The 12379-nt window shown below is 34.2% G+C and overlaps 1 protein-coding gene across 1 annotated transcript in view; it reads left to right on the top strand.

Moving 5' to 3' along the window:
- Window positions 1-371: 371 nt before the first annotated feature.
- LOC108359918 (probable cytochrome P450 313a4) overlaps window positions 372-12379 on the top strand; it is a 108464-nt gene continuing 96456 nt past the window's right edge. Inside the window, exons 1-2 of the mRNA XM_017611996.1 lie at window positions 372-402; window positions 1581-1927. Of these exons, the coding sequence (XP_017467485.1) occupies window positions 372-402; window positions 1581-1927 (378 nt within the window). The remainder of the gene's footprint in view (window positions 403-1580; window positions 1928-12379) is intronic.

Genomic DNA, 12379 nt, shown 5'->3' on the forward strand with positions numbered 1-12379 from the left:
GCAGCTGAAGAGGTAGAAGCGTATATTTTCTGCTTTCTCTTTTCATGGTAATATTTATGTGCGACTTCAAAAACAAGGCGAATCAATGAAAGTGTCCAACAGAGATGAAATTGAAAGCGTTGCGGCAAAGGGTGCATGATACCGTGTGCATGTCAAACTTATTTACTCCTCATATATTCGTTTATTTTTACTTATCGTAGGTTAATAAATACTCCGCTTTGTATTTCTCACTGTCTCTCTCTAAATGTTTACTCTCTTCATTCTATTGCGAAATATCAAATCCACACTGGCTTATATCTAAAATGTATACATGTTCTTCTAGTTGTCTCCCTTCTTACTCAGCCTAATGATTGTAAACCCAGTTAACAAAAATGTCTTCGGTGTTGGTGAAAACCACAAGATGTTAGTAGATATACTGTGTAGGCAGACTTCAGGTCTTAACGTGGTTCATTTCAATGCGCGAAGCCTTAGTGGTGATAAACTGGACTACGTTAGGCATGTTTTTGAGGAATCCTTGGTTGATGTAATTTGTGTTACTGAAACCTGGTTCTGCCCCTCTGTCCTTGATCTATCCTACAGCATTCCAGGCTATAATCTTCTTCGTCACGATCGAAACTCTAAAAGTGGGGGTGGCGTTGCAATATATAGCAAAGCATCTATAAAAGTACGTCTATTGGCTGAATCTTTCAACTCTTGTACTGAGTTCATTATAGCTGAAGTCTCTGATGGAGTAACAAGCATTTTAGTGGCGTGTGTGTATAATCCCCGAAAGTGTAGTTTATTAGACTCATTTTTTGTTGAACTGTCTGTGTATCTAATTGACTATGAAATTTATGTGATTTGTGGTGATTTCAATGTGAACCTGCTCCAAAGCGACACCTATTCTGATCAACTACTTGATCATGTTACCGCCGCGGGTCTTTCCATAGTTAATAAATCTGTACCGACGAGATTTGCTAATAATTGTAACCCCAGCCTCTTGGATTATTTTATTACATCTAGTCTCAACCATGTCCTCAAATTTGACCAATTATTCTTTATATCTGACCACGACCTGATTTTCTGTTCAATAAATGTTATGTTTAATCGTCCCTCTGTTAGTAACACATTTATGTATCGTGACTATAAGTCTGTAAATATGAATGAGCTATGTCAAAGCCTCTCAAGTGTGAATTGGAATGACTGTTGGTATTGTGATTCAGTGGATGAAAAACTTCTATTTTTTAATAACAACTTGACAAATATTTTCGAAAATCATATTCCTCTTCGTATGGCTCGAGCAACCAATCCATCTTGCCCTTGGTTCACCCAAAGAGTACATTCGGCAATAAGAACTCGTAACAGGCTATATGCAAAATGGAGAAGGCAAATGACTGACTTCACCTGGTCTCAATATAAAGCTGCTCGAAATAAAGCTACTTCACTTATCAAGCAAGCAAAAAGAAAATACTGTGGCGCTAAATTGGATCCATCACTTCCTTCTAAATATTTATGGCGAAACTTAAAAAACTTGAAAGTGCATGGAAATTTGAAGTCTGAATGTGATTTAGATCCTTTTATACTAAATGACTTATTTACAGCTGCGAGTAGTAACATAGGTGCACCTCACAATTCGAAAGCTCTCTGGGTTGATACCACCTTGGAAGAGAAATTTCAGTTTGTGGGAGTAAGTAGAGGTGATGTTGTTAGAGCCATATGGGGTATTAAATCTGAAGCTATTGGTGATGATGGAATTTCGTTGAAATTTGTGAAATTAGTTCTTCCATTCATATTGGGCGTCGTTACCCACATCATTAACCATTGCTTCACGACATCATGCTTTCCTGCGCATTGGAAAAAAGCCATCATACTACCAGTTGCAAAGAAGACTACGCCCATTAACCCTAGTGATTATAGGCCGATCAGCATATTACCAGCTTTAGCGAAAGTATGTGAGTCCTTGATGGCAGAGCAAATTTCATCATTCATCCAGAAAAATAAATTGCTATCCCCACTGCAGTCCGGGTTTAGACCGAAGCACAGCTGCTCTACTGCAATGATGAAAATACTTGACGACATTAGAATACAATTCGACAATAATGACTTATCTCTCCTATGCCNTGACGACATTAGAATACAATTTGACAACAATGACTTATCTCTCCTATGCCTATTAGACTTCTCAAAGGCTTTTGACATGGTTAATCATGATTTGTTATGTAAAAAATTAAAACACTTCTTTGGATTCTCGGATTGTGCAATAAAACTTATGATGAGTTACCTTGAAGGTCGGGTTCAAAAAGTGAGGAGGAAAAATGGTTTCTCTAGTTTTAAAGCTACTTTGTCTGGTGTTCCGCAGGGGTCTGTCCTAGGTCCTCTTTTGTTCAGTTTATTCGTCAATGATGTGTTCTCAGTATATAAGTATGTTAATATTCATGCGTATGCCGATGATATTCAAGTGTATTTGTCTAGTCGTGTTGGTCTTGTTGAGGATTTGTGTTTTAGAATAAATAGTGATTTGTCTGCTATATCGCAGTGGGCAAGCGATAACTATCTATGCCTAAATGCGTCTAAGTCCTTTGTGTTGCCAATATGTAATCGCGTAGTGAATGTTGAAAATATACCAGATTTGTTTATTGGTAATAGTGTGCTAATGTTTGTTAATAAGATCAAAAATTTAGGCTTTGTTATCAACTCTAAGTTGACCTGTTCAGACCATGTTAATAGTGTTGTTAGCAGTGTGTATTCTGTTGTGCGAAGGTTGAGAATATCTGCTTCATTTACGCTATTGGAAACTAGGCGAAAGTTAGCGCAACAGCTCATCGTGCCCCTTATAACTTATTCAGAACTTGTCTACAGCAAATTTGGTTCGACTTCCTCCCACAAAATTAATGTTCTCTTTAATAATGTCACTCGTTATGTGTATAGTCTAAAAAAGTTCGACCACATATCTCAGTGGAAAAATAAAATTCTGGGGTGTAGCATTAATGATTATCTTCCTGCTAGGAACTGCATATATATATATAAGTTATTAGAATGGAAATCCCCAATGTATTTGTATGAGAAGCAAAATCCAACGAAATCAAAAAGATGTCGCAATCTGATAATCCCGAAGTACAACTACTTGACATCGTCGAGGTTGTTTTTTATCAACGCTGTAAGACTTTTGAACATCATCCCTGAATCCGTTAAATCTGGACTAATTAGGAGCAACTACAAGTTGATCATATATAGTTACTTTAAGTCCACATAGTTGGTGTGATTTTGATAAATCGTTTGCAGTTCTCTCATCTGTCCCTATTTTATTATCTTCGTTGCTAATCTCTATATCTTATTTTCCTCTAAAAGCTTACATATCTCGATTATTCTTATTAGTCTTAAGTATGCCTATTATAAATTTATTTTAAAAGTATTATGTCACTAATTTAAGTTGATGTACTCTTAAAAGATTATAGTCTTACAACCATTGTTTTCTTCAATAAACTAAACTAAACTAAACTTATATCACACTCCTACCCTGTCGGAAACACCAAAAACGAAAATGAGAATTTTTATATGGTTTGAACTAAACATTATTCTCGAAGTGATTACTAAAAGAGTTGACTGTCTTTTAAAAATATAATAAAAATAATAAAACTTGGTGTAAATTTCAGATGTATTCCAAATATTTGCACATATTTACAACGCGCTCACAAAACTTATTTTTTTTTTAAATAGTACAAATATTCTTTTTAAACCCATATAGAACTTAAAATTGGTTAAAAGTAAGCCGATATAAAAACTGTATAGTGCCGGAAGTCATGCGAAAGTGTTTTTTTAATAAGAAGAATTTGACGGTGTTAGAAAATTTTTTAAAACAGTTTCGTGAATTACTCGGCCTGCTCTACGACCTGTACTACGTTACTTAAAAAGTTCGTGAATTTTTTTTATTTTGTAACACAGTGTTATCATAACTCTAAAACAACTATTGTTCAGAACTCCTTTAAAATTTTTAATTTGATCTCACCGTGCTAATAAGGGAGGTAACGCGGAAACTATAAAAGTGTTTAGATTGTTTATTACACAATATGAAGCATGGTATAAAAAATAACTCTGCTTCTCTCAAAAATTTATTTTTTGGAGTTGTGTATATTTTATTGTAACCGACTCCCAAAGGAACGCTCAACAAAGTTAAATTATGTCAACGCTATGATAATAAATAATAATAGATTGGCGCTTACACATGTGTTAGCATTTGGCATGGCGTCTTACGACGATTTCGAATGACGATTTCATTTTTATGAGAGGCTGTTTTAAGTGATGTTCCGATACCAGTACTTAGAAGTATATACTCCAGTACCTCCACCAAGTACCGAGTTTTTTTGTACTTCGATACGCGTGTACAAGTACTTCATGGGTATCGAGTATAAAGTGTAAGTTTTTACTTGTTTGCTAAATTTGGGAAAATCAACTGAAAATAGGTCTGTGTTGTAGTTTTTGAAGAAAAAACCATTCAAGATGTGAACCACTCGATTTCGCTAGGGTTAAAACTAACGAAAGTGGAGAACGAAAATCGCATCGAATTAGAGGAAGATGTGGTACCAGCCTATGAATTGCGGAAGCATCGTCTATATATCCTTTTGAAACCGAAGAATCAAACACAAGTTAACAATGAACTTTCTCATTACTTAACATCTCCTATTTCAGCACTTTCAAGTAACCCCATGTGCAAATAGAAGGATATGAAAAGGCATTTTCAGATCTTCATAGGCCTTTCTCCACTGTACTATGTCTTTATATTGTAAATGGGCATTGAATTAAAATTTCTTGTGTGATTACTTTCGAGTACAAATAGAATCGAGTATTTCCTAGCGATACTTTGAGTAGCATCGATTATTCTCCTCGATACTTTTGATGAGTACAGGCATCGAGTACATGGTGGTATCGGACAAACACTAATTGTGTTTCATGGCAGAAATACAATCGGAAGTTTGCCATTGCCTGTCGAGGGGCGACCGCTAATAGAAAAATACTTGCTTGTTTTTTTATTGTTTTAACGTTGGGTTGAACCGGACTTGAACACAGGACCTGCGGAATCGTAGCGCGGACTGCTAACCACTACACCACAGCGGCCGCCAACGTTATGTAAGAAAATTATGAGTGGATTTTCATAATATTAGCTTAATTTATATATTTATTATATTCAACAATTTTTATTGAGCTTGAGGCCGGTTTTAATGAAAAACTTTTTTGTGGAAAAGCAAAAATAATGTGAAAAAATGGTAGAAGTGATAGTTATNTCCTCCCACAAAATTAATGTTCTCTTTAATAATGTCACTCGTTATGTGTATAGTCTAAAAAAGTTCGACCACATATCTCAGTGGAAAAATAAAATTCTGGGGTGTAGCATTAATGATTATCTTCCTGCTAGGAACTGCATATATATATATAAGTTATTAGAATGGAAATCCCCAATGTATTTGTATGAGAAGCAAAATCCAACGAAATCAAAAAGATGTCGCAATCTGATAATCCCGAAGTACAACTACTTGACATCGTCGAGGTTGTTTTTTATCAACGCTGTAAGACTTTTGAACATCATCCCTGAATCCGTTAAATCTGGACTAATTAGGAGCAACTACAAGTTGATCATATATAGTTACTTTAAGTCCACATAGTTGGTGTGATTTTGATAAATCGTTTGCAGTTCTCTCATCTGTCCCTATTTTATTATCTTCGTTGCTAATCTCTATATCTTATTTTCCTCTAAAAGCTTACATATCTCGATTATTCTTATTAGTCTTAAGTATGCCTATTATAAATTTATTTTAAAAGTATTATGTCACTAATTTAAGTTGATGTACTCTTAAAAGATTATAGTCTTACAACCATTGTTTTCTTCAATAAACTAAACTAAACTAAACTTATATCACACTCCTACCCTGTCGGAAACACCAAAAACGAAAATGAGAATTTTTATATGGTTTGAACTAAACATTATTCTCGAAGTGATTACTAAAAGAGTTGACTGTCTTTTAAAAATATAATAAAAATAATAAAACTTGGTGTAAATTTCAGATGTATTCCAAATATTTGCACATATTTACAACGCGCTCACAAAACTTATTTTTTTTTTAAATAGTACAAATATTCTTTTTAAACCCATATAGAACTTAAAATTGGTTAAAAGTAAGCCGATATAAAAACTGTATAGTGCCGGAAGTCATGCGAAAGTGTTTTTTTAATAAGAAGAATTTGACGGTGTTAGAAAATTTTTTAAAACAGTTTCGTGAATTACTCGGCCTGCTCTACGACCTGTACTACGTTACTTAAAAAGTTCGTGAATTTTTTTTATTTTGTAACACAGTGTTATCATAACTCTAAAACAACTATTGTTCAGAACTCCTTTAAAATTTTTAATTTGATCTCACCGTGCTAATAAGGGAGGTAACGCGGAAACTATAAAAGTGTTTAGATTGTTTATTACACAATATGAAGCATGGTATAAAAAATAACTCTGCTTCTCTCAAAAATTTATTTTTTGGAGTTGTGTATATTTTATTGTAACCGACTCCCAAAGGAACGCTCAACAAAGTTAAATTATGTCAACGCTATGATAATAAATAATAATAGATTGGCGCTTACACATGTGTTAGCATTTGGCATGGCGTCTTACGACGATTTCGAATGACGATTTCATTTTTATGAGAGGCTGTTTTAAGTGATGTTCCGATACCAGTACTTAGAAGTATATACTCCAGTACCTCCACCAAGTACCGAGTTTTTTTGTACTTCGATACGCGTGTACAAGTACTTCATGGGTATCGAGTATAAAGTGTAAGTTTTTACTTGTTTGCTAAATTTGGGAAAATCAACTGAAAATAGGTCTGTGTTGTAGTTTTTGAAGAAAAAACCATTCAAGATGTGAACCACTCGATTTCGCTAGGGTTAAAACTAACGAAAGTGGAGAACGAAAATCGCATCGAATTAGAGGAAGATGTGGTACCAGCCTATGAATTGCGGAAGCATCGTCTATATATCCTTTTGAAACCGAAGAATCAAACACAAGTTAACAATGAACTTTCTCATTACTTAACATCTCCTATTTCAGCACTTTCAAGTAACCCCATGTGCAAATAGAAGGATATGAAAAGGCATTTTCAGATCTTCATAGGCCTTTCTCCACTGTACTATGTCTTTATATTGTAAATGGGCATTGAATTAAAATTTCTTGTGTGATTACTTTCGAGTACAAATAGAATCGAGTATTTCCTAGCGATACTTTGAGTAGCATCGATTATTCTCCTCGATACTTTTGATGAGTACAGGCATCGAGTACATGGTGGTATCGGACAAACACTAATTGTGTTTCATGGCAGAAATACAATCGGAAGTTTGCCATTGCCTGTCGAGGGGCGACCGCTAATAGAAAAATACTTGCTTGTTTTTTTATTGTTTTAACGTTGGGTTGAACCGGACTTGAACACAGGACCTGCGGAATCGTAGCGCGGACTGCTAACCACTACACCACAGCGGCCGCCAACGTTATGTAAGAAAATTATGAGTGGATTTTCATAATATTAGCTTAATTTATATATTTATTATATTCAACAATTTTTATTGAGCTTGAGGCCGGTTTTAATGAAAAACTTTTTTGTGGAAAAGCAAAAATAATGTGAAAAAATGGTAGAAGTGATAGTTATTTCGGAAATTATCGCATTTCCTCATCAGACTTCTTTCAGTAGGATTCGAACCGACGATCCTACTGACTCAGCCAGTTGCCTACGCGCTGTGCAAAGTTCGTTGTTTCATTTGTTAAGCCAACTACAATCAAGCGCAGCTGTTCCAGACGTATATTAAGCTAGCAGACCATGGTCACGACGCGCAACTCTAACCTGTTGGGTGTTTAGTTACTAATTAGTTACACTATTCCCGATTTACTTGCTCATTACGTTTAAAAAATACGTGTGATCTGCTAGGTTAAGTCTTAAGCTAGCAGACCATTGGTATATCTTCGGTTCCCGATAAGATATCAGAGTTCTGCAAACGGCATATTTAGTTGCTCATTAGTTACTCTATTCCCGATTTTGTAGCTCACTACGTTTAAAAGATAAATGTGATCTGCTAGGTTAAGTCTTAAGCTAGCAGACCATTGATATATCTTCGGTTCCCGATAAGATATCAGAGTTCTGCAAACGGCATATTTAGTTGCTTATTACTTGCTCATTAGTTACATTATTCCCGATTTTGTAGCTCATTACGTTTAAAAGATACTTGTGATCTGCTAGGCTAAGTATTAAGCTAGCAGCCCATTGCTATATTTTCGGTTCCCGAAAAGATATCAGAGTTCTGCAAACGGCATGTTTAGTTGCTTATTAGTTGCTCATTAATTACACTGTTCCCGATTTTGTAGCTCATTACGTTTAAAAGATACGTGTGATCTGCTAGATTAAGTCTTAAGCTAGCTGACCATTGCTATATCTTCGGTTCCCGATAAGATATCAGAGTTCTGCAAACGGCATATTTAGTTGCTTATTAGTTGCTCATTAATTACACTGTTCCCGATTTTGTAGCTCATTACGTTTAAAAGATACGTGTGATCTGCTAGATTAAGTCTTAAGCTAGCTGACCATTGCTATATCTTCGGTTCCCGATAAGATATCAGAGTTCTGCAAACGGCATATTCAGTTGCTTCTTAGTTGCCCATTAGTTACACTATTCCCGATGTTGCAGCTCATTACGTGTAAAAGATACGAGTGTGTGTGAAAAAGTTTTTTTTATAAAGCTCTTCGTTTTACCATTCTCCTTCTAAATATGAGCCCTTAATGTCTATTATTAGTAGGAAACGTATTTTTAGTTTAAAAATTTTTGCAATTTCAAACATTTCATGTGTATATTTTAAAGATCTCATGTTCAAAATCAAATCTTGAACATCTTGTGCGTATATTTATACAGATTCTGGTTGACACTTTTCAGTAGTTGTTTTACATGCACTTTTTAGAGTGTACAGGTACAAATGTAACATATTAATTACTATTTATTATACTTACTTTGCAAAATACTTATGAACAACAAATTTAACTTGTAAATTAAAAATTATAAATGTTTGATTTTATGAAAAATAAAAATATATATATATATATATTTCAAGTCCTTAGAATGGGTTAAATTATGTCTTTTTCTTGAAAATGTTTGGTTTTCTGGCGAATTATGAGATGGGTACGTAAAAAAAGAAAATTGGATACATTTGGATACATTTTTGGCTTGGTCAGTGATACATTTTTTTGAGACGGCGCGGCAACACTTGTCGTCGTTTGCTTTGGTTGTGCGCGTTCTCATATACGACAGTGTGTTTTAATTTTTATAGCGAAAAATTCGCCGTTCGCCGGCATTGTGTTTCAGCGGTAACTCAAAATATTTCGTTTTGTTTATTTCATTGCTGCTGAAAAACAAGCAAGCGAGCATTCGTGAATCTCCGAATGAGCGAACAAATCGTTTATTTGAATTTCTATTTCACTAGCGGTACCCCGGTGTGCTCCTCTACACCAAATATTGAAAAAAAAAAAATTGAAAAATTCTGGAATTTTTTTTTATTATTTTTTTTTTTACTATATGATTTTTTTTTATTATATAAGTGTGATATTTGAAAAACATTCATACATACATTCAGAATAATAGTTTTAAAAAAGCCTTCGAAGTAAATAACGTGAAAAACCGTAGCAGAAAATAAAAAACCGTCGTAGATTTTCTATACATCGCTCATTTGCACACATACATATGTATATTATGATATATCACGGTTGAGCTGAACCAACTTTAAATCGAAGATCATAGCACATCTTATTTTTTGCTAATTTGGGTTAATTATGTTATGAATTACTTGTAAAAATTTTATAGCCCATAACTTATCGAGCCATTTTTGAAAAAACTCATTTTGAATGAAAATTATTCCTTTTTTAAAATTTTCACGCACCCGCTCTAGATGACAAATTGATACATTACAGTTTATATTTATTTTGTAATGTAACTTGTACGATTTATATACAATCAAGTTAGTATAGTCTTAGCTTGTTTTATGCACAAAATGCCGATAAATTCAATTCAAACGAGAAGATTGTGCGCGCACAACATTTGTTCTTTTTAAGTTTCGAATATAAGTATTCTTTATACTTGGAATAGTTTGTGTCAAGTATATCTACAAAACAATAACATACAATACAAGACCAAAAGGCCATGCATGCATGTAGGCAAGGGTCTAGGATTCTACAGCATTCCGACTTTAAAGCAACTGGGACAATTATAAAGTATTCGTTAAGCATCCGGAATATCCATCTAAATTACTGAGAGCAGTACAATAATATAATGCTCTTCGGGTTGTATGTAAAACACCATGCTGCTCTCCTATTAGTTGTCCAAAAATACATATATAATCTATATATAAATACGCCACAAGAAAATTTTGCAATCCCTTTTTGGAAGGCACCGTTCGCTCGATTTCAATGAAACATACACCGATTTAAAGGATATAACCTCCTCTAATCCAGAAATGTTAATCCGATATATAGGGAGCGTGGCATCTTACATTTTGACTAAAATGTGAAAACCACTACATCTCTAAAACGAATTATGCTGGAGAACTGAAAATTAGCACAGATGCATAGATTGTAAATACCCTACTTACGGTGAAAAATGGTAGGTACTGGAAAGGTGGGCGCGGCACCTCCTATACAAACTGAAATTCTCCTATCAGTCATCTCTGTAACCGCCTATGCTAACGTCCCGAAATTTGACACAGCAACATATGTTGTCAATACCGTACTTACGGCGAAGAATGGCCGATTTTGGAAAAAGGGGCGTGGCACCGCCCATACAAACTGAAATTCTCATATCGCTTATCTCTGGAACCACTTATTGTAAAGTTTTTGGATTTTATACACCTACATTTATACACATATAAAATCGAAAGAATCATTCAACTGGGAACCATTTTCTCCCAGATATTCAAATCACATTGAATGGTTGTTGTTTCGTGCAAAAGCTTTTAGTTAGTTTAGTTAGTAGTGTTTGTCTTCCGATATTTGGCGCATTGATTGAGAGCTATCCTAAAAAAATCATATTTATGATCAGATTTGTTTCACTTTTAGAACACATATAAGTAACATAAAACTTGGTGTTACTTTGTAGCCCAGTCGTGTGATGGAAAAATATTGGGCTTTGGCCCAGTCTTGACCAAAACCCGCGTGAAACCGCCGTTAGAGAAGGAAATATTATCTTCTGTTGTTAATCTTCAAGATNTGATCAGATTTGTTTCACTTTTAGAACACATATAAGTAACATAAAACTTGGTGTTACTTTGTAGCCCAGTCGTGTGATGGAAAAATATTGGGCTTTGGCCCAGTCTTGACCAAAACCCGCGTGAAACCGCCGTTAGAGAAGGAAATATTATCTTCTGTTGCAAATCTTCAAGATACTTTCTCAACCGTTAACGATTCTGATGAAAAAAAGAAAGAGTTTATGTAGATGTGGGCAATTTAGTTTTTAACCTCCAAGAGGCTCTCAGACAAATATAATCGAAAAACTTATTTAAAGTCTGAAGTGGTATATGTTTGACATATTAGTCAGGGATGAACATCTTATCTGTACATACAAATACATATGCATCTTTTTTATAAATGAAAATCGAGGTTCCTTTTTCGGTCTAATTTCAAAAGCAACTGAAGAAATTTGGAGGAGACTTGATAGAATTAGCATTAATCAATCCGGTATTAAAGTTCATAATTCGATTTTAAGTTTTCCTGTAAATAAAATATAAATATGCTGGAGGACTTCAAAATGTAATTCGCATAAAGGAGTTAGTATTTGTGACAGGTAAAATTCAAAATTGTATGAAAAAATATGTCGAATTCCGACAACTGGGCGATGCTAATAAATAAAAAATCTGCTTTATACCCGGTACAGTTTGTAGAAATAAACGATGTTCTTTTCAATAATAAAAATTGAGTTGTTTGTAAAATATCGTGCATTTTTTAAACAAATTATGTATTGCATAAAAAATTAAATTAGAGTGTTGTAGCCTTAATAGTGTTTTCTTCACATTACAATTTTTAAAAATGGCCAATGTAATGCTTAAATCCGTAGTCCAATACGTATGTATGAAAATTTTAAAAGAAAAGGAATAATTTTTATTTAAAATGAGTTTTTTCAAAAACGGCTCGACAAGTTACGGGCTATAAAATTTTTACACATTATTTATAACATAAATAACCCAAAATTAGCAATAAACAAGTAAGAAAGTCTAGGTTCGGGCGACGCCGAACATTAAATACCCGGCGCAAGTTTTAAATATATGTTTTTTCACCTTTCCGAAAGCTGCCGCTAGATGGTAAGCCGGGGTGTATCAATTTTGAGTAAATTAGCGTCC

The sequence above is a fragment of the Rhagoletis zephyria genome, unplaced genomic scaffold, assembly GCF_001687245.7.
Source record: "Rhagoletis zephyria isolate East Lansing unplaced genomic scaffold, Rhagoletis_zephyria_1.1 Rzeph_scaffold_00489, whole genome shotgun sequence".
NCBI classification, from domain to species: Eukaryota; Metazoa; Arthropoda; class Insecta; order Diptera; family Tephritidae; genus Rhagoletis; species Rhagoletis zephyria.